Consider the following 24354-nt stretch of genomic DNA (forward strand, 5'->3'; position numbering starts at 1 on the left):
TTATCTGCATAAGCTTGCACCTTAATTATAAATGTTTTTAAGAATCAGAGACTAAAGAATCTGTAGACATTCACGAGTCTGTAGTTTTTCCAGAGCACTGAATCTGCCCACTATTTGCATGAACAAAAACGTCTCTCAAGTTCTTTGGTTTCGCAGCATGTTTTAATTCATCCCCATAGTGGTTATGAGATGTTGAGATCAACTTAGGACAACTGAGAGACTTTTACGGCTCCAAAAAAGAAGGCAAACAGTCATTGATACTCAAAACAAACTTAAGAACCAATGTTGTTTAAACTTTTAAACAGGATTAGATAGTGTAAATCTAGTTATTTTATCTTATGGAATACATGTACACATCTGTTATATATATAATTGGTTGAAAATCTTATAGATCCTGGAAAGGTTATGGAAACTTTTAAGAAACCCCAACCTGTATGAATACTAACACATTTCCATTTATACTGCAGATCACACACACACACACACACACACCACCCCGCCCCACTTAAGACTAAAGCTGAAGAAAACTCATTTCTCAGACCTCTTGAGCAAGGTAAAGAGGGGAAACATTTTTTCCCTCCCCAAATACCACCTACTAGTACATCCAATTCAAAAACCAGCAAGTTCTCTTTAATACCTGGGAAATTAAATTGTGGGGTATTATCAGTCAGGGCCAGTCAGCTGTATCTAAAATGAAACAGCATTTGAAGCACGCAGATTTGCAAGGGGGATGCTTGCTAAGGCTGGCGCTATTTGAAGGCCGCCAAAAAGAAGAGAGGAAGAAAAAAAAGAGAGCGAGCGAGAGAGAGAGAGAGGTTGGGGAAGGGGACATTTGTACTCTAGAAATACAAGCTTAACTGAAGTGGCGTCTGCAGACCATCCAACCATCAAATAAAAACATCTGCAGACTCTAATAGGTTGAGCTGATTGTAGAAGTCAGAAACTCGATTTGAGATCAGAGGGGGGGGCGGGGGGCTTCTTAAAAAAAAAAGTCCAGCCATAGTTCAAACTATCAACTGATATTAAAGTAATACTGTTTGTTAAAAGTGCAGTTACATAAAATGATTCAGATCATATGCATTCACATGAAATGAAGACTCGGTTCAGTAGTCAAAAAATAATTACAGTAATCAATTAAAAAAATAAATTAATCATGACTAATTGTAAATGAAACCGTTTAAAGTAGTCACACCATTAAGTGTACTAAATATACTGAGCGCACATGAAACAATTACCACAAGAATTTTATTTCTTTCTTTTAAAGGATTATAATTATTTTTACTGTGGCTTAAGTGTTAGTTAAGTGATGAATATTTTGGCACGAGAGCTTTACACAATCAGATAACTGCTAAACACTTTCGGGTGACTGCAAAAACAACAATCCCTGGTGATTTGCAGGGCGAGGAAATGTCAGGGATTTTATGCTTTTCTCAGGCGCACATTTCAGGAGCTTTTGCAAGACTGTCTGTTCTTTTGTCTCAACAAATCACGTCGCCAGCCATCGAATCAGTTGCATCGGTCACTGACTTGGAGATTGATGACTCTGCGTTTGATTGAAATGTTCGCCCCAGGGTTTGCCAGTGTCTGAATGAAATGATATGCGTTGTGATTGATTGGCTGTCCTGAAAGATCGCTTGAGGGCCAGAGTCAGTGAAACCCAAACACTACCAGACTTGACGAGTTTATTAATGTCTAGAATCGCTGACAGCATGTATGGTCGAAGAGATACACGAGAACTTTTCATCACGGTGCAGAAATCACAAAATGTCATTGCAAACATCTACAATGAGCAAGTTCGATATACTCAACAAGTCTATGGAAAAAATGACACTCTATTTGGGAGTCTAAGGAAAAACAAGCGATTTTAAGGGTAAAATAACATCCATTCTTGCGTTCACCAAACAAGCTGACGGACAAAAGTCCAGAACAGCAAAATAAGATGGCTTACCACATAAGTGTACATTGCAAGAACTTTTAAAAGCTAGCAGAAGTCAGGGTCTTTCGGGCTGAAAATAACAGAGATTTGTTACTAAGCTGGTGTGCTTGGAGGAAAATGATTCATGGTTTCAGGTAGAGTCAGCGCTTTGTTTGAGGAGAAGGAGAGCCATCGGAACAGCGACCTCAGAGCTCTTGGCTTGGGCGAGAAAATTGGAGAGGCTAATTTGGACGTGCGAAGACCGTTCCCGGAGAATGCAGCTGGCACTTACACTCAGCACTCAGCTATTGTACGTGACAAACAGTGTTTGAAGTCCAGAGCACGGTGTGAATTCTGATGAGAGTGGGATCGATATCTCCTTGAACGAGGAGTGGAAAAATAAAATGCTCATAGAGCAGCACTGGTCAGCTTAATAGTTCACAACCTTTGAAATACAAGCTGTGTTTCTCAGGCATTAGGCTCCAGTCGTCTCTGAGAAGCAAGTCCTGGAAATGTGGTTTTCAGTTGGTTGCCAAAATAAAATTTTTAAAACAATGTTTTGAATATTCACATTAACCACAATGACAAAATTACACAACTTTGTGATGCATACACAATTAAGTTTCCAATAGACTGTATAGTCAGATTTGTTTCAATTGGTTTCAATTTAGTAAATAAAGAATATGAGAGTAACAGCATTATAGTTGGTAATAACAGTTGGTAATCTGGATAAATTTTCTTTAAATTGTTTTTGAATAATAAAAAATTCTGACCTTAAAAAGCTTAAAAACAGCTAGTAAGCTTATTTATAAATAATATCATAAATATATCATAAATACAGCATATATATATATATATATATATATATATATATATATATATATACAGTCTTGTTCAAAATAATAGCAGTACAATGTGACTAACCAGAATAATCAAGGTTTTTAGTATATTTTTTATTGCTACGTGGCAAACAAGTTACCAGTAGGTTCAGTAGATTGTCAGAAAACAAACAAGACCCAGCATTCATGATATGCACGCTCTTAAGGCTGTGCAATTGGGCAATTAGTTGAAAGGGGTGTGTTCAAAAAAATAGCAGTGTCTACCTTTGACTGTACAAACTCAAAACTATTTTGTACAAACATTTTTTTTCTGGGATTTAGCAATCCTGTGAATCACTAAACTAATATTTAGTTGTATGACCACAGTTTTTTAAAACTGCTTGACATCTGTGTGGCATGGAGTCAACCAACTTGTGGCACCTCTCAGCTGTTATTCCACTCCATGATTCTTTAACAACATTCCACAATTCATTCACATTTCTTGGTTTTGCTTCAGAAACAGCATTTTTGATATCACCCCACAAGTTCTCAATTGGATTAAGGTCTGGAGATTGGGCTGGCCACTCCATAACATTAATTTTGTTGGTTTGGAACCAAGACTTTGCCCGTTTACTAGTGTGTTTTGGGTCATTGTCTTGTTGAAACAACCATTTCAAGGGCATGTCCTCTTCAGCATAGGGCAACATGACCTCTTCAAGTATTTTAACATATGCAAACTGATCCATGATCCCTGGTATGCGATAAATAGGCCCAACACCATAGTAGGAGAAACATGCCCATATCATGATGCTTGCACCTCCATGCTTCACTGTCTTCACTGTGTACTGTGGCTTGAATTCAGAGTTTGGGGGTCGTCTCACAAACTGCCTGTGGCCCTTGGACCCAAAAAGAACAATTTTACTCTCATCAGTCCACAAAATGTTCCTCCATTTCTCTTTAGGCCAGTTGATGTGTTCTTTGGCAAATTGTAACCTCTTCTGCACATGAGTTTTTTTTAACAGAGGGACTTTGCGGGGGATTCTTGAAAATAGATTAGCTTCACACAGACGTCTTCTAACTGTCACAGTACTTACAGGTAACTCCAGACTGTCTTTGATCATCCTGGAGGTGATCATTGGCTGAACCTTTGCCATTCTGGTTATTCTTCTATCCATTTTGATGGTTGTCTTCCGTTTTCTTCCACGTCTCTCTGGTTTTGCTCTCCATTTTAAGGCATTGGAGATCATTTTAGCTGAACAGCCTATCATTTTTTGCACCTCTTTATAGGTTTTCCCCTCTCTAATCAACTTTTTAATCAAAGTACGCTGTTCTTCTGAACAATGTCTTGAACGACCCATTTTCCTCAGCTTTCAAATGCATGTTCAACAAGTGTTGGCTTCATCCTTAAATAGGGGCCACCTGATTCACACCTGTTTCTTCACAAAATTGATGACCTCAGTGATTGAATGCCACACTGCTATTTTTTTGAACACACCCCTTTCAACTAATTCAACTAATTGCCCAATTGCACAGCCTTAAGAGCGTGCATATCATGAATGCTGGGTCTCATTTGTTTTCTGAGAATCTACTGAACCTACTGGTAACTTGTTTGCCACGTAGCAATAAAAAAATATACGAAAAACCTTGATTATTCTGGTTAGTCACATTGTACTGCTATTATTTTGAACAAGACTGTATATATATATATATATATATATAGACACAGACACACACACTTAAATAAATTAATACTACTTTCATCAAGGACACATTAAGTTAATCAAAATATACAGTATATATAAAATTACATTTTTTGTTACTTTCTATTCATCAAAGAATCCTGAAAAATATTACTTATTTCATTTGCATGTTCACTCAAAGATTTTCAGTTTTTCATTTCAGTATAAGTTTTCACAATAACAACAATAATAATAATAAATAGTAAAAAATATAAACTACTGTCCAAAGCTTAAGATCAATAACACTATTTTTAAAAAAAATAATACATTTATTCAGCAAGGACATTAATTTGATCAAAATTGACAAATACATTTTATGATGTTACAAAAAATATATCAATTTCAAATAAATGTTACTTTAAATTAAAGAGTAATATTGTGAAATATTAAGACACTGTACATTTGATAAATCAAATTATAAATACATTTAAGAAAATTAGTCTTGGTAAACATAAGCAACTTTCAAAAACATCACAAAAAAACTCAATGACTCCACACTTTTGAATGGTAGTGTATTTGTACATTATTTAATTATATAAAAATATCATTTAAATACTGTAAATCAATGCAAATATCTAATAAACACATACAAACATATATAATAAAGATAATAAAGTTACTATCAAAATCCAAAAGCAAACCATCAAGATGTTTAGGGCCCAATAGAGTTCTAAAGACAAAGTCAAGGAAATCCTGCTGTCTTGACGACCTGCCTCTGCTAAGACGGCTCCAACCCAAGAGAACACGACTAATACCGTAGGAACCCAGTGGCCCGTGTAAATGTCCCATGAGTGAGCGTGTACACTGCCTGGCTAATGCATTTGTAAAGCAAACTGCAGAAACCCTGAAGTGTGGCACTGCGCCTCTGACTCGCAGTGAGAACGCATTTCAAAAGCCTGATTGATGTTTAATGATTGAACGCCTTGCAGTCAGGCAGAAACACGCTCAGAGGAAGGAGCTAGGACAAAGGACTTAACAAATCATCTTTGAAAGGTCCATCTATTCAAAGTGTGCTGAGAGCAGCAGAACCGTGTACTACCCCAGCAAGGACTTTCAAACACTTATTGATGTTTTGGAGGCAATTTAAACTCATTTCAATTTCCAATTACTAACAGGTTGAACATTACTTTGTGATAAAAGAATAATGTATTGATCAACTCACTATATCTTGTGCGTGTGTCATGTTTATTTAACATATTCTCACTCTGTTGATGCGTGAATCAATTATTTTTATTTTTATTCAGCAATGAGGTCATTTACATGCAAAAATTATTGACCTACACATGCTGCTAAGCAAAAAGACATCTAGCCATAACTTGGAATCAAAAAATTGTTGGATGGGATAAAACAACAAGTGTGAAGGCCTCTAGAAAGTCCCATTTGTAGTTGAAAACCGTGAGATTACAATGAAAGTGTGGCAGGTTAGTCTCCAGCCTTTCACAGGGAAAAAATCATTTCAAGGAGAAAAAAAAAAAAACGAAATAAAAAGAAAAGAGTTTTATGATAGCACTGTCAGAACAGATGATTACATGAGAAAAAGCGGCATGAATCTGGCGATAACCCTTCAAATTCTATTAAAGAAGCTCCGCTCAAAGAAGAACTCCAAATTGAGAGGGATGAAATGTGTGTGATGATGTCCGTGAGTGAAAATTTTCTGTTAAGAGAAAAAGACAAGAACCTGTCCACCTAATTTTCTTCTGTGTGTGTGTGTGTGTGCTCCATTCATACTGAAAGGAAAAGACATATATCAAGACATGTCTAGTTCTCCTCATTGATCCATATTATTTATTTAAACATACACGTCTATTTCCTGAATCCTTGATGAGCAGTGAAAAGTGCAAAACACTCAAGCCCAAATACTTAACACATGATTAAAGCATCACAGTACTGTATACGAGCAACTATTTACTGACCTGAACTGTTATTGTGCAACATTTTACAGTTTTACAGATCCTAAGAAGTCTTGCATAGACAGACCACTGACTGAACATCCAAAATAGTCCACAAATGAGCTTATTCTGGCCAAGAAACATTGGTTTTGACAGGAAGCAATCACATGACTGACATAATCAGTTAATTGTCAACAGAAGACACCAAAAATTAGGCTTTTCAACTAGAATTTTAATATCCTATTAAAAGAAAGATCAATTGCAGTAGATATGCAATATTTTAATCATTATAAAACTAAATGATATATGACATTGTGTAAAATAGGTAAAAACTTTAGGAAAATATAGTCTTTTCTGTTCAACCAAAATTGCAAAATATGCTGATATTTTTAGAGAGACAACTAAGAAAACGAAATAGAATTTACAGTTTTACTTCTGGATACCAAACTGAAGTTTATTAAACAAACGTACATACAAAAATAACCCCAAAATATCTGAAAGGACACAGCAGAAGCAGATTCCATATCATAATTTTGAGTAACACTCATAAACCAGCAATTTGTTACTCGAGTATGCTTCAATATTGAGTCCCAACTGCTGGCGATTTTGTGTGTATTATGCTGTATTGCAGTGGGTAGGGATTGAATTAGAATGGATTGTTTCTTTGGGCAGCTGGGATCCATATTTGTGTTTGTTTCAGCTACAGTTGGTCAGTTTAAAATCTAGACGTGGTCTAAAATCTTTCAAAGAGCAAATGCGGAAATGAAACCACAATGAAGAAAACATTTCTGCACACAAAGCGCCCCAAGCCGCCCCCTCCTCCTCACATTGTTTAGATTTACCCATCGTTCCCAATGGCGCTTTCCCGATTCTCTCTCAACACACACCTTCCTTCCAGCCGTGAATTACAGCACATCTCACCCTCATCCCAAAAATGATTCATTTTTCTATTACAGAGATGACTGTGTGAAATGAGCTATGTAATCAATACCATACGTTTGTAAACAGCTCCAGTTCTCCGGGGAACCTCTTTTTTTTTTTTACTTCATGCTCAAATAATCTTTGCCCTGTCAAAAGCAATGGAGGGGCCCCACGTCTTACAATGTGTTTACAAGGGCAATTTAGCCACCTGCAAATAAAACTACCTTTACCTCTAGTATGTGTGTGCACAGTATTTCTTTTGGATTGGCATAGAAGATATAACGTTTATCAATAAAGGTGTTCATGAACATTTCTCTATGCATGTGCAACACTCTGTTGCCCTTATGCAATTTTTTTTTATGTGTGATAGTGTATTAATATCTTGTTTGGATTGAATTAGATAGAAAAGTGGAATAAGGTCTCTTTACAGCTCTCCAGTTCAGGAAGAAAAAATGGCATTCAAACTCATGATTGTGTGTTTTAAAAGGCCGGTTCACTTCAAATGAAAAGTATATCATTTACTCTCCCTCATGTCAAATGAACACAACAGGAGATGATTTGATGAATGTTCACACTGCCCTCTTTTGTAAGTTAATTATGTCACACTTCAAATTTTTGGATAAACTATTTTATGGGTTATGGGTTCTATGTAAGCTACGCAAGTAAGCTACAACAGCTAAAAAAAAAGGTTTACGTAAACGAACACTTTATTTCTTATTTGAATTCACGAGAACTGTCATTTTTGGGATTCTCATAAACATAGAAAGCATGGACGCATCCGAGACTTTCAAATGTGTGGGAAAAGTCATGCAAATAAACTAATCTTTATAGGTATTTTTATAATTAATTCCTGAAAAATTGCTATATGTGCGTGAGCAAATAAATAAATAAATTAATAAAGCAACAGCAACTTGAAAAGTCCTTTACATTTAATTGTAACAAAAAGTATAAACACTGAAAAAGACTTCTGGAATTATGGGATTTTAATTCATTTAGTATTTATCTTTTTTTATTATTATTTGAATACACTGTGACTACTAGTTTCTGTATATTAAAGTAGTAAGAGTAACTTTGTCAATGTAACGGAAGTACCAGAATTATTTTGGGAGGCCTTAAAATAATGTCTTTGAGAAAGAAGGGCTAAAATATATCATGCTATATTTTCAATAAAGTGTTTCCATCGCTCTCAGTGCCAGGATGAATCAGTGCCAAGCTAAATTTACATTCAATGACTTCCTGTGATGCAACATTTTTTAAAGAGCGGAGGTCTATGCCTGAAAGGAAAATTAATCTAAAGCAGCAAAAATGAGATATTTTTTGGCATAGCCAACTCAAATCTGTCTTTTATAAACTGAACAGCAAAAAAAAAAAACACTAATGCAGACAAATTCATTTATCATTCAGAGAGCTTTCTGTTCGCTCCTTCTATAATGGCAGTTGCTCTCTTATGTCTCTTGACTGGATATTGACATAACTGAACAAAGAGGTCAGATGTCATCACTTTTGGTACAGTCCTAAAGATTCAAAAAACGGATTTATGTGCAGTGTGAACAAAGCCTAAGTGCTTAGCTGTTCACAACACATACAGACTCATGCAGTTCAGTGTTTGGGAATTTACTCACATATATCTGAGCTTGCAGTCTTTCATCCTCAGCGGTGATTCTTTCTCTCAGTATGGCTTTCTGGATGCTCTGCTCTTTCTCTAATGCAAGGATCCTGCTCACCTCGTCCTTTACCTGGGCTTGAGCTTCTGCCTGGGCCTCGGCATGAGCCTGGGACTTTTCCTTTTCCAGCCTAAATGTAAAGTAGCACAGAATACAGAAAACTTCAGATCTTCAGTCAGCATTAATGCTATTCAAACAAACTTCAAAACTTCAATTTAAAATGAAACCATTTGGTTTTATAACATATGAAACATATTATGAATATCAAAATCACCAGTAGTTCAAATATTATTAAGTTAAGTTAAGTTAAGTTAACTTAACTTAAGTTAAAAGTCTTCCAGAAACCAAATAGATATCTGAATTTAAGGTTAAATGGTCAAAATGTCCAAAAATGTGTATAAATTCAAACACATAATTATATCATAACTGGCAGGACAAAACTAGCAAAAAAAAAAGAAACATATCGGCTCATTAAGCTTTTAGTGTAAATGCAGCCTAATAGACCTGCCACTGTCTATTTTGTTGCTAACATAAATCATACAACAATATTGACAACAAAAAAGAAAAGGCACTCAGTATTCTTGGCTGGATCATTTTAAGAGCTTTAATAAGCCTTCTACAATCAAAAATGAACATTAGGCCTGAAAAAAAAGAAAAACCATACAGCTAATTTTAATTACAGGCCTGCATCTCAGTCAAACTCAGACAGCACTGAATCACTATAACACATTATGTCTAATAATCATGCACTGAAGACTATGCCAATAATATAATTAAGAATAATTTGAAGGCTACATGTCATTGTTCCACTTTAATTAGTTAATTAATAATATATGAGTGAGTTCAATAGCACATTGGTAAGATTCATTTTTCTAGTTGAAACTTTTTTTGTTGTTGTTTGTTTTAAATCTCAAAAATAAGATTAAGATTAAGAAATAAGATTTATAATTTTTTGTGCTAAGCCACACATATCAAATGCTTTGAATCACAGTTTGGGAAGAATATGGTTATAAAAAATTTGACCAAAAAGTAGCAAATGAGATTTTGAATATGTTGCCTCATTTAAAGTTGTCTAATAGGTATGCGGCGGTAATAATTCTTTGATGTTTTTGAGATAATCCTGCGGAGCTATTTGGAATTTTGAGCTGGAATGTTGAGAGACTTTATGAGCTGTCACCCGGTTCTCACAGTTGCCTAGCAACCTCAACTGCACCATCAAGCAGGAGGTTTGATTTGTAAAGTAAACTCAGGCAAGATACAAACTCTAATCTGGATGCTGTTTTCAATCAAACAGCAGCCATGTAAAAAAAACAAAAAAAAAAACAACAACAAAGAAGCCGAAAAGGGCAATAAGGGAGGGTATAATTATAACACTGCCGAAACAAACACAAACAAGTTTGTGAGATTTCCAAAGATGTGCTCAAAGTTTAAGCAATACAAACATATATAATAATACAAAATATATATATAAAAACCAAAACACTGAGGGAACACTAAGTAAACTTCGATTAAATTACAAACACACACACACACACACACATAAATATATATATATATTCTAATATATGGTCATTGAAACTCGTGAAAGTGCTTAAACTTCAGAAAATATTTACTGTCAACATCAACATTAAATATGTCAGAAAGCAACAGCAAACTCTGATTTATGAATAATACGTGTTAGTTAGGCATGCATCATTTTACTTGCAACCAAACAAGAATGAGTAAAGACAGAAAGAAAAATGAATATTTGGTGTCGTCCAGTTGTGTTCTTGTGTTTGTGAACAAACCCATCATTGAGCATTTTGTTCTCCTGAGAAAAGTGTGAGCGACTCCAGCCATGTCCAGTTTCAGTCTACTGAACTGGACACATATCAGCACAACACATCCATCATTACTTCCCTCTCTGGTATTGTGTGTGTTTACGCCATCTTCCAGGACTAAAAATAGGCCAAAAGCGTCAAGTGAGCACAATAGTGTCGCCTGCAGGGCAAAAAAACACGGGCCACTCAAATCCAATTATGTTCATCTCCAAAAAAAAAACTCTGAATATGCAGCAATTACAATACCTTTGTATCTGCTGTTTGGACTCATTCTGACGGCACCCATTCACTGCATAGAACCCATCGGTGAGCTAGTGATATATACTACATTTCTCCAAATCTATATGATAAAGAAACAAACTCATCTACATCTTGGATGGCCTGAGATGGATGGCTTTTTTGGGTGAACTATTCCTTTAATGCAGGTAGGTGAGGACCTCTAAAGCAAAGAAGACCATAACATTTATTTAGCAATAACCTGATCATTATTTCATGACAGGAAGACAATAACACAGACTAGATTTTAGTCAGAGCTGAAATAAATGAGTTGTACCACTCTTTGATTGGTAAGACTTGAAAAAAAAAAACATTTCAACACTCTCAAATACTGAGAGGCTTCTATTGAAATGGACCATACCGAAGAGAACATGATTTAAAATCAAATAACTGCAAAGCAAAAAGTTTCTAAATAATTCAAGCTATGTTTCAGAAAACCTATCTCAGTCTCTCCATCTCAATAAATAAACTATGCTTTGATAATGTCAGCCGGACAGTACCTGAACTATTCGGCTATCCTTATGTCCTATGGCTATTTAATGTTACACGGCATCCATGCCGTCTCGAGTCTCATCTTAGAAAGGGTCTGAATATCAACAGCTGTACAGAGACTGGCCTTGGTACGTAAGGGACCAGTATAATTTACCATTTGTTAAAGCCGCACACCTCTGTACACCTGCAGGAGCTGATCTCACTTCCCCTCCGCTATCCCACCATCTGTGGGCTCTCTCCTGCAATTTAATTCACCGCTTATTCCAGACAAAACGGATTCTGACACGCCTGTACAAAAGTTATAGAATGTTTCCCTCTGCGACAGCATTTAAAGGAGCCATGCATTATTAATGAGGAAAAATAATGTGCGAGAATGCAAGGTTTGAATATTTCATGAGCCTCCTGCGCCCCCTCCATGGCTGCTGGTCGTGTGGATGTTCCTTTATGGTCCTCACTTGTGTGTGTGTGTGGAGGGGGGGGGGGGTGTTCCCCCTAGGAAAAGACTAAGAGACTGATGCTGTAATTGTCAAATAATGAATAAACGCAAAGCTACGCGCCTGTAGCTTTAATTACATAATTTGTCTTGGCCAGTAGTGGAGCTTCTGCTGTGGATTCTGATGGATTCAGTGCAGGAACTTTTTGCCAAATTAAAATTTTTGTTAGAATGCTCTCAACAGATATAAAGCTCCTCCTCATTCTGAAGTTGGAGGAGAAAAGCGAGGAATAAATAGAGCAGGGGGTGATTAAGTCACACAGTGACATGGATGAAATGAAAACAAACACACAAGCACCCAGCATGCCTCTGGGGAGAGGGAACATACGCCTGTATTTCAGCTGTGAAATGAGAGTGTGCAGGAGCTGCAGGCTGGATTGTGACAATGAGTGAATTTAACATGTGGGCCTGTATCCTCATGCATGCACTAATGCATATATTAATATGCATATATTAAAGGGAAAGTTCCGGCATAAAATGAAAATTCTATCATCAGGCACTCAAATTCACGCTAGGACTTTCTTCTGTGAAACACGAAAACACAATTTCTGAAGGATTTCTTGGACAGACTTTCTATAATAAAATATATAAATACATACATACATACATACACAAAGCAAGCAAGAAGCAAAGAGCATAGGCTGTTGTTTGAGGTGAGGTCAGGGGTGATGAGAATGGGTTCATGCCCTAAGATGCCCCCTTCTCTCTGGCTGTGTCCCTGAGGACTGTGTGTAATCCTCAGAGAGTCTCTGTGTGGATGAGAACTGAGGTCTTTCTGCTGATGCAGCATTGTGCAGGTCAGCCAAACCCAGTCTGTGCTTTTGATCTGCAGAACGGTTCTGCTCCAGTGCCTGCCGCAAATCTCTCATTAGAAAGGCCTGCAAAGAGCTCACACACACAGGACTCTGCAGGAAAAACACACACACAGACCTTCTGCAGTTTATCCACACACATAACAAGCAATTCTGTGCAAATAGTTCATAGTGAACTCATCTAGATTTTATATAGATTTGTTTATTTTTGGTTTAGAAAGGTGGATACAGAAAAAAGAGCCTCTCTGAGAAGTTTAATCTAAGTTCAGCCCCTATTATCACTGCTGCAACAGCTATACACACACACAGACAGACAGTTCAGTCACGACACGCACTGTTTTTTAAGCATCCTGTATTTTACATTAAAACTTAAAGAAACCGTTTTACTTTTAAAAAACACAACTCGAGACCCTGCATTCTTTTTCCCTCCATCTACAGAAGCAGTCGTTCAGGCAACCCGCCCACTAAAGAATTTGAAAAATATGTAGTTTTCTGATCCTTAACCTCTTATGTTTAGCATATATTCACACTCTCAAACAAAAACAAATGGTCTCACACAACAAAATACATTTTGCATCATGAAGCACACTTATAACAATGCACAACAGATACTTCCATTTATATTTTCAGAACTAAGTTTAAGCAGATGGATATTTTTTTTAAGTACTGAGAACCAAGAACTTCACAGAAAATTACACTAAATTAAACAAAAAAAGAAAAAAATTTAAATAAATAAAAAATTTAAATAAAAATAAAGAATAACATTAAGTTAAACAATAAAATAAACAAAACAAAAAAATCAAATAAATTGAAACAAAACTAATCAAAACAAAAAAACAACAAAGCAAAACAACACAAAACAATGCAAAGCAAAACAAAACAAAGTACAAAACAGCTAAACAAAACAGAAACAAAAAAAAAACTAAAAAGCAAAGAGAAACAAAACAAAAATCAAAACAAACATACAGGACAGCAGATTGGTTAACTGACTGTTCACCTGATTTAATTGAGAAAGAGAACAATTAAACAATGAAGAAAGTATACAAACAATGGTCCACCTGAAGGTGAGGTTGGAGAATGCCGATATAAGGTCTTCAAACCCAAAACCAGAGGCTAATTTCATTCAATTCAATCCTGCAATCTCCTAAGGGGACTTTTAAAACACAACACATTCTAGAGAAGACAGAAAAAGGAATGAAAGAAGAAATGGGAGTTGGAGAAAGCTAAATGGAAGACAACATTAAGGACAATATTGATTCTGTCTTTCCAAGCATGACATCATGGTCAATAAAGCCCCTACTTTCCCTTAATGGTGTTGCCGGGGCGATGGGATGGAGCACTTTGCCTCAGTTGCCTCAACAACAATGCTGTAAAACAACACACCCTGCCCTTAAATTTACTTTTATGGCCGACAGAAAATAAACTTCCTGTCAATAGCAATTTCTGTAGGTCAGAGTGTTGGCCTTGTTGAGAATAACAGTATAAGAGGTACTCGGGATGACAAGGACGCGAGACTCAATGCTGGCACATCCATCACAAGCTTTAGATGAATAAAATGGAGTGAGTACTTAAGGAAGTTGCACTTTATATGAGTAAAGTGTATTGGTTCAACTAAAAGGTTTGGAAAATGATGAGTGTACATGATGCAGAGATATTAAAGGCCAAATGAACGTCAAAGTACAGTCACCTACTTGCAAACGGAGAACAGGACAAAAATGGAAAGACTAAGCCCTCACCAGTGGAAGCTAATAGATCATCACATCACGCTACCTCACGTTCATGCATGATTAATTGCTTTCACAAAAAAAGGAAGTAATAGGGAAAAAGTGAGTGTGATGTGCTCAAGAAAGGAGGCAAGTGGATCCAGACAAAGCACTGACAGGTCAGTGTCCCAGTTTGACAGTTGATGAGACAAAAATCTCATTAAGGTACACAGCTTCTCTGCATCTTGCAGTGAATTAAACAAGAGTTTAATCTCAACTCATAAACTTGACCCAACCTTTCATTTAAGCTTCATAAAAAATAAAAAATAAAATCAATCTATACCTACAAATCCAAGATATCGAACTTCATGTCTGACAAAAGATCTAAAATTGCAGCCATTTTCAATATTCTACAAGAATGATATAATCCAAAACCTGAAGATGAGACTTATTTAAATATTGTGAACACCTGGCCATTGATTGAATTCTATACTCAAAAATGAACTGAAAAGAGTGGCCATTTTCAAATAATTTCCTTAATCTTAATTGTTCGCACCATGGCCAGAGAGTTTTCTGAATTTAAGAAATATCTTAATTTGTGTTCCGAAGATGAACAGAGGTCTTATGGGTTTGGAACGACATGAGGGTATGTAATTAATGATTGGGTGAACTATCCCTTTAAGCAATGTGTGTAGGCTAATTCACTAAACAGAGACATGTGATTTCTAAGGACACCAATTACAGACAGGAAGAACTAATCTGAGCTGTTTGGTGAGTGCTGGTATAATGCATGTAAGAACAGTATAAGTGTATGCATGGATAGTCACCGTTGCTTGAGCTCCTCCCGTGCCTTTCTCCTCTCTTCCTCCAGGCTTTTCTGCAACTCTTCAGCGATCTTTCTTCTCAGTTCAGACTCATACACTAAACAAAACACAAACACATCCACATTAGATGTTGAGCTGTTGCTTATATGCCATATGTTTATTCCAGAGTGTTTGATTTTGCTGTAGCATTTCATAGGAGGTCTTAGAATGGCAATGTCCTGTGGGTAACAAAGTAAAATGTTGTATTGTACACTTTAAGTATCTTTGAGGCAAGTTTGTACTTGTTTGTAAAGAAGTTTGTAAGCGAGTACAGTGAGGTAGAATGGTATTTTGAGCCCTCAGGACGTCTCTGCCTTATGAGGCAAAGCGAAAGAAACCGAAATACAGAGGACAGGGGTCCTATACGCCTATGCACTGACAATGACTATAAAAATCACTTTCAAACACACACACACACAAAAAAAATACACTTTTCACAACTTAGTGTTGATATCAACACCGCTACAGTCAAACGTGTCAGTGTGTGTCCTGTTCTTTATCTGGATGGCTAATTATCCGTGAAAGCACAGCAGAGATATAAAATGGACAAACTCTTAGATGCCAGTCGAAAAAAATAAATAAAAAAAACAGCAGTACCGCAGCACTGCAGAGGCCTGGAGCTACTGCATGACAGGAAGTCCAATTGTTTGGCAGATGGAGGCACAGGCTTATATAGATTGTAAAAACAACAAACGCTTAGTCTAAAATAATACAAATAGAAAATAAATTAATTAATTAAAAAAGTACTAAAGCAATTGTTCCTCATAGACATGTCCAAGTGAAATCTTGTCACAAATCTAAAAGGAAATATAAGAGGTTTCACTTAAATCAAAAGATCATTTTATCTTTAAAATCATGTACTTCTGAAATAAATAACATATTCATTATTCACTAACTTGTTATGGGCTGGATCATTTAGCTAAAATAAATAAATAAATAAAACTAACTCTTTGGGCAAACTTCTTTCTGTAAACAGCACAGATTTCTCTCCCAACAGTAAATAAATGAGAATGTTAACTATGGTCATTAAGATTTGTTATGCAACATATTGAAAAAAAAAAATTTCTTCTTGGACACTATTGAGGTTTAAAAGTATCTTATCCAGAGTAAACAAAACAAAACAAAAAGACACAAAACTTAAAACAAAATACAACACAAAATAAAATAGAAACAAATCAAACAAAAATAAAAGAGAAGCAATACAAACAAGCAAAACAAAACCCAAAACTAAAGCAAAAAACAAAACAATACTAAACGAAAAAGTCTGTCAAATCTCAAGGCAAGTCCATTTAAATTCAATCCATGCCTCAAATCCTTAGTTCAATAAAATTAAAGTCAATACAAATAAATAGATTTTTATCTCTACTGTACATATAGAAGTGCGAATAGAGGTTTTAAAATGTTGAAAACTTTTTTAATGACTCTTAGATGTATTTATACTTAACATAAAAGGAAGACGCAGTAGCTGCCAGTAGTTTAAAGTGATGTTTTATAAGCAGCCACCGGAAGGAGCAGTCACTATGGGTACCATATGGTTTGGTTGCATAACAATGTTCATTTTAGAAACAATTTCAGACTATAAAGCCAAGAGAGGAAACGCGTTGGGAGAGAAACACTTCAAGTTATCACATACACCAACCTTCTTCAAGACTAATGAGAAATCCTCCTGTTGCAGTGACAATGTTGAAGAGGAAACCAAAATTAATTGCGGACGCTGGCAAGGCATTTATCACACAGCAGGCTAGCGTAATGGATACAAGCTGACAGGTGCTGTCTAAACCTCAAACCCACCAGATACCATCAAATTAAAGATATAGTGTGATAACGGACATCCTTCACCAGTACCACAACTTTCCAACTCTTTGACTGCAGTCCTTCCACAACGCAAAGGATCATCAGAGCACACACAACAGATTCACTCACACTGCTTAAAAACTGAATGCCGAAAATGGCAGGGATGGTAATGAAGACAGAGAATTTGTAATGTTGATGAGTAGAGGTCAAGCAATATTACTTCTCAATGGCTGATACTGATAACTAGAGAGCAGGACCTATAGCTATAGGCTGAAATAAAGTGGGTTTCATTCAATAACTGTGCAAAATAATTGTACATGTAAAAATTCCACCAATGACCTACTGTAAGGTTACTTCGTTAATAAATAAATGCAATGATATAATGTATACAGACATTTTGAAAATTAGATTTCTATATGTTAGAATCATATTACATTAATATAATGTGATGAATAAAAACACATTATCAGATTTGCAGTGCAGTGGACTGAGCAGCTGCTCAATATCTAAGATATACAAGATATATGTGATTTACATATATAACAGCATGAACATTTTAAACAAATTTGATCCAAAAATTAATTTCTATACAATGATAGTGAACAGAACTCAGTATAATCAGCCAAACTTCTCAGAAGAAGAAGAAGAAAAAAAAGAAAGTCTCACACACACTTTTCTTCCTTTTCCATCAGGCTAATGACTTTTTTTCTGTGTCACACATTCATTCACGCTCTAGGTTCCCATAATTCATTAATTTAAACTGGGCTTTAATATTTAAAAAGGACCAAGAAAGGATTTCAGTGGATTCAAAGGATAACCAGCTCATATGTTAAAAAACCATCTGAGAGTCTTCAGGGGGTTTTCGCAGGAGGTCACAGAGAACTCCAGAACAGCATTAACCGTCTGGGTGCACGTGTCAATCCTGAGCAAGAAGAGTAATGCTTAAAGATGAAAAACTCATCATCTTTAGATATTTCTCACTCCTTTACTCCCTCCTTCATTCTCTGACGATATTTTAAAAAGTAGCTTCTGGGCAATCGGGAGGGAGATAACAGACAGAGACAAATTGCGAGTCTCATAAGACGTTTCATTAATCTCCAGACCTGAGAAGAGGAGGGGAAGGCGGGGCTTATCTAAACCATTACACATTCCAACATAAAAATGAGTCTCAACATCTTTCCACGCACATAAAGAGACTCCCGGGAATATCAAACAAGGTGATCTTTCTTGTCCTCAGCCTACACTTCCATGAAATTTGTGAAGAAGATAGAAGTTTCCATGAAGCATCATGCAAATGGGGCTAAAAGATCATTTCATTACAGCGCATCACATGCATAGTGAGCGTCCCTCTTTTTACTCTCTGAACTTGTTGCCAATCTTCAAGGAGATACTTAATATGTAACGGCAAGAAAAGTGTGTTTATGTATGGCTGAGACAAAGAAGGATTCGTGTGCAGGTAATTAGAGTGTAATGGAAAACGGTGTGTGGGCCCTGCGTATGAATATTCATGTTACGCTGAGAACGTGTAGGAGGATCAACCTTGACCACCGTCTAATCACCACGCGCAGAGACTCTGCCGTGATTTAGCGACGGACTCGATCATCCACAGCATCTCTTAATACCTCCACTCGTGGGCGCACATAATCAATGTCCCTCATTAAGGTCACAGCCTTTGACCTCAGAAGATGAGCCGAGCCTCTTAAGGCAAGAAGAGATGTGACAAAGAGACTAAATTTAAGGAATGAGTCATCTGAAAATGTCACTGCATTTAGTTTAGTTGAGGCTTAATGTTTCTGTATGGTCTTTTTTTAATAGCTACAAAGATTAAGTAAGCATTGTTTGGTAATTGTTCACCACTTTGTCATTTCACCAAAGAAAAGCAGTCAAATGATGAGAGAGTGAATAATTATAGTCATGATCAAAAACTGCTCCTTTCTGTGACAAACAGGTTTTGGTCAGCTATGTTAAAACTGATATTAAATCCATTGAGATTTTGCAACCAAATTTTGCTCTCAAATGGCAGTATTGGATTGATATTGTTTAATGTATTCCTTTTTTAAAAAGTAAATAAGCCTTTAAAAGCAGTTTTCTATCATTCAAATGCTACATGCAACACTAAAAAGAAAAATACATACAGAAAATAACTTGACAAAAAGGCATTCGACAAAAAGTTTATCGCTTAATTGTTCTCAAAGATCGCAAAAACCTGAAAGAACTAAAAATGGTCTAATCTTCGCATTCTTCACATCAATAAAACATTTATAATAACAATAATAAAAACAGCAACATCTATTATTATTATTATTATTATTATTATTATTATTAAGCAAGTGAAGTCAAATAAACGGCAATGAATGTTCTTTACAAGAGTTTTAAAATAAATAGTTCAAATAATCAAATAATATTTACAATGCTAATGTTACAATTAACGATGAATGATTGAAGTTGCTTTAGATCAAACAATTTTCTAAAAGATAAATATTTGTAAACAAATAAAATAAACTATATATGTGTGTTTTGTACTTTTTTGTGTGTGTGTTGCATGAAGCATTTCAATGACAGAAAGTAGCTTTTAATGGCTTATTTATGTATGTGTGTGTGTATTACAAACACACACACACACACACACACACACACACACTAGTAAACAAAACATACATACAGTACCTGTACAAAAATACATGCACATACACACACAACGATAAAAAGTTTTAGCAAGCAAGATGGGGTGGGATGAGAGCTACTGGGTTCACGGATTCTAAAAAAGTATGACAAATGCATTCTGGGAGTATTTATGTAATAAAATGATGTATATTTATATAAATTCACAAAAGAGTTTCTGTCATCATTATACCATGGAAGCATGAGCGAGCAAGAAAAAAAAAACATACATGGGGGAGAGAGAAACCATGAGATAGATTGAGATGTAGGGAGTTATAGATAGACGGATAGAGGAAAAAAAAAAGTGTGTGAGCCTCTATGGTAGAGCTCATTAAGCAGATCTGTGTCTCATTAACAGGGAGCTGTCTCGTTATGTGCGATGCAGGCGGGCGTCTTTTTTTCCCTCTCTTTAAGTAGAGCCAGTTCATAGTGTCAGCTCCAGCCCACAGACTCTGCACATCTCTGCAGGTAACACCACTATTAAGGGCCGAGAGGGCACACATAGAAATTTTCACACGTATTTGAGCTGACAGTTTTTTTAGAGCCACTGTTTCAATACATATTAGATGTGCTTAATTATGTGGAGGTGGAAGCGAGAGCGCTCACAGCTCAGAAAAAGTCAAGACATGGAGGAAACACAATGACCGGCTGCACTCAGAGTCCAATTTAAGCATAGCTAGTGTTAAGATTTGCAGTTTGACAAAAAGACACATTCTGATGTTTTGAATGAAAAATGTGTTTAAATAACATTTCGCTGCACTAGCCCCAAAAGAGGAAACGCATCACTCTGCTATAATGAATACACTGCAAACTTGATGTGGACTTCTACTGATGTGGGCTTCATTTACACATTTTAGTGAAGTCAACAAGACTGTAAAGTGTCCAGTTTGTAATTTTATAATAAAGAATGCACTGTTTTTTTGTATTATATTTATATAGTTTTGTAGTATTTAATATTTTGAATTGAACTTCTTATTTTTATATAACGTATATATGTGTGTGTGTCTGTGTATATAAATATTTTTTTTGTAATATATTTTTGTTATTTTTATACATTTTTTATATTTCAGTTCAGCTTTAATTTATTTTTTATTTAAGTTTGAATAATTTTAGTATTATATCTTGGTTATTTTATTTCAGTTGGTTGCCAAAGCATTATTTCTGAAGGTTTTTTTTTTTTTGCATTTATGTTTTTTTTATTATCTATTTTTATATTGTATTTTATTTCAGCTTTATTTCAATTCAGCACTTTCTTTTAATTCCAGGTGTTTTATTGTAAACTAAATATTTTTCAAAGCTGCAAATAAAACAAAAATTATTGAATTAGTTTTTTTGAAAACCTTTTTGGAAAAAACACCATTTTTGTTTGTACATACGTCACAGAAAACTCAACCAAACGTCAATTAAAGAATGGACTTTGAGCACCTCAAGGGCATCACTTTAGACAAAACCGTCGTTCAGCCAAAAATTTATCTTGGAATTGAGCACAATGTCAAAGAATTATGGCATCCTAATAAAGCGTCTTTGGTATAATCATTCAAAACTGCACCTAAACTTCTGATTGAAAGATCTATGAACATGGTCTTACTTTTAATGAGAAGCAAAGCGCTTGCAAATGTGATCGGCTCGACACACTTCTGGGAGGAGACGCTGTCCCAGGTACCTTGGAGGCTGAACTGGCTTAAGTGGGGTTCCTAATTACAGCATTGATTCATTAACTCTATTACAAGTTAGAATTAATCGTTTCATTAGCACTCAGGCACAAGCTATGAATCATAATATAGAGGGATCCGGGCCCACTCACTAACATCAAGAGGACTGAACTTTTAGGAAGAAATATAAAATATTAGCCAATTTGTTAATCTTAATATTATTATTTTTAACCATACAGTAGTATTTCCAATAATTCTCAATCAAACAGGTGTCAGCAGGTGTGCATTTCTGACTGATGTGTTGTTGTTTGGTTTTTTTTTTGGGGGGGGGGGGTTAACTCTGCTTTTTTTTTTTTTTTTTTTTACTACGGGAAAAAGGGAAAATTCACCCAAAATCATCAATTATTCAACCTGATGTCTTTCTAAATCCTATTCTTCTTTTAAACACAAATAATTTTTTTTTGTTTTAATGAATTTTTCTGTCCTTCTACTAAAAGTCCATTCCACCAAAATTATGACGCTCAAAAAGTACATAAAGATGAATTATGCAGTGTAATCCAATATTGTGAAGATACATGATTGCTTTGTATGATAAACAGATTACTTCCATGATACCTTTGTGAACTTTTCGAAGCATCAAAGTTCTGGTAGAATGTCCTTGACAATGAAAACAAAAAACATTTTATTCCGAATTATATTCAGACATACGGTCAATAATAGCTGACAGAATTTTACTTTTTTCATGAACTGTCTTCCAATAATAACTTGAAGCTAAAGATCAATTAAATGTCTTGCTGTCCCTGCCACATTAAACATATTATATTATATATTTTTTCCATTCTGTCCAACAATTATTATTATAAATGGTCATATATTATAAGCCAGAACTCTTTAAACAGGGAAAATTGCTGTTGCTCCACTCCACCCACGTACTCTGATGTGTTTAAGAGAAGTTCGAATTCCGTAGAATTACCCAGAATGACTTGATGTATAATATTACCCCTTCACAATGGTGTACCAACACATTCAGAGTGCTTACAGGATGCAATTTACCCGAGGAGTACCATTAACGCTCATGACTGAAAGGGACTGAAGTGCACCGTGCAATATGTGTGAAATACCTCCACATTTCCACAAGCAGGCCACATGAACGCACGTGCGTGTGTGACAGCGTTACAGAACAATCGACTCACCGGCGGGAGCAGGTGCTGGTGAAGAAGACACAGGTTTTTCTACAGGAGGAGAAGGCTGTGGGATAGTTTCAGCAGAGGAAGCGACAGGAGCGACAAATTCAGCTGGAGGGGAAGGGGTGGTTATTTCCACAGGTGGAGCAGAGATGGGTTCAGAAGTGGTTTTAGTGATAGGATGGGTTAGAATGGGGTGAGGAGGAGGAGGAGGTGTGAAAAGCTCAATAGCAGGAGGGGAGGCAACAGAATCAGCAAGGGGAGGAGAAGTGATGGGTTTAGAAGATAGAGGAGGGGCAAGAATAAGCTCAGCTGTGGCTGCAGGTGGAACAATCGACTCACCTGCAGGGGCTGATACAGCACCCACTGATTCAGCTGGTGCTGTCGCTACGGGAGGAGGTGGGGGGAGAATGAGCGGCTCTGGAGGAGGTGCAGTAGCGTTCACTTGCTCAGGGAGTTTGACTCGCTCTGGCAAGGAAGAAGATGGAAGGGGAGTGACAGGGTCAGGTGGAGGAGGTATTGGCACCAGCGCTGGCAGAGGATCAACCACGGGAGGAGAAGCTGGAGGGGCTCTGGTGGGGGGCTGTGGTGGGCCGGAGGGTTCCCTCATGCGGTCGATGACCTTCTCTGAGAGCTGAAGAACAGAAATACAGAAGACAAATGATAGTCTTGTGAGAATAACAAACAATAAGCTCGCTTTTTCTTCTGTATGTTAGAAACAATGCAAAATAAATGATGAGCAACGTAAACTTGAAATGAACATTCTGCTTGGCAGAAAGTATTTGGGTATTGGGGGCTTTTTGAAGACTTGTCATGTCAAGTTTACCAAAGGAATGAATGAATGAATGAATGAATGAATGAATAAATAAATAAATAAATAGTATGCATTTAGCAGACGCTTTTTTCCAAAGCGACTTACAGTATATTCAGGCAAAAAATGTTTACCTAACAAATCTTTTTTTTTTTTTTTTTGTAATACCCAATCATTCATTCATTCATTCATAAAAAATAGACCCATTTAGTTGCCGATTTTCAATCAGTGTTTAAATAGTTTTTTATATTTCTATTGTAATGAAATAAGATGTCTTTTATTCATAATTCAATAAATCATTTTAATTTCAGTTTTAGCAATATTGTATTTTTTAGAACTGTTATATTTTAAATGCATTTAGTCACACAATTGTTGTTTAATGAACAAACATTCTGAGTATTTCTGTATTTTTTTTTTTTTTTTTTACATTTTTGTATACAATTAAACACACACACACACACACACAGTAAATTATTTGGTAAAATAATTTTAAACTATATTATTTTTTAATCTTGGACTCACCAAGGCTGCATATACAGTTAAATAAAAAAATGAATACAAACAAATAAAAATTAATTTGGTACATTGTACATGACATGGCATGTTATAAAGGTTATGCTTGAAATGCAATTTTATTCAAATAACAAGGGATGTCCACCAAAGGGTCTTTTTGCTTGATATTGGTGACCCCTGTTGTTAGTTTTGATTGAACTAGTTTATGTAAACCCTGAAAACCACATATACAAAACAAAATGTCTCTAATAAACCAAGTGTGAATAAGTTGCAAGTTGAAAATAAACACGCAAAACAAATCATGAGTAAATGAGTAATACAATGAACTAATATA

General features: G+C 35.8%; 1 protein-coding gene across 3 annotated transcripts in view; it reads right to left on the bottom strand.

The window, feature by feature from the left end:
- LOC113060755 (MICOS complex subunit Mic19-like) overlaps positions 1 to 24354 on the bottom strand; it is a 57998-nt gene that overhangs the window by 33039 nt on the left and 605 nt on the right. For all 3 annotated transcript variants that reach the window (XM_026229931.1, XM_026229923.1, XM_026229940.1), the window contains exons 2-4: positions 23039 to 23330; positions 15370 to 15463; positions 8905 to 9076 (exon numbers count right to left, since the gene is read on the bottom strand). In XM_026229931.1, the coding sequence (XP_026085716.1) occupies positions 8905 to 9076; positions 15370 to 15463; positions 23039 to 23330 (558 nt within the window). The remainder of the gene's footprint in view (positions 1 to 8904; positions 9077 to 15369; positions 15464 to 23038; positions 23331 to 24354) is intronic.

Source organism: Carassius auratus, chromosome 4 (genome assembly GCF_003368295.1).
Source record: "Carassius auratus strain Wakin chromosome 4, ASM336829v1, whole genome shotgun sequence".
NCBI lineage: Eukaryota > Metazoa > Chordata > Actinopteri > Cypriniformes > Cyprinidae > Carassius > Carassius auratus.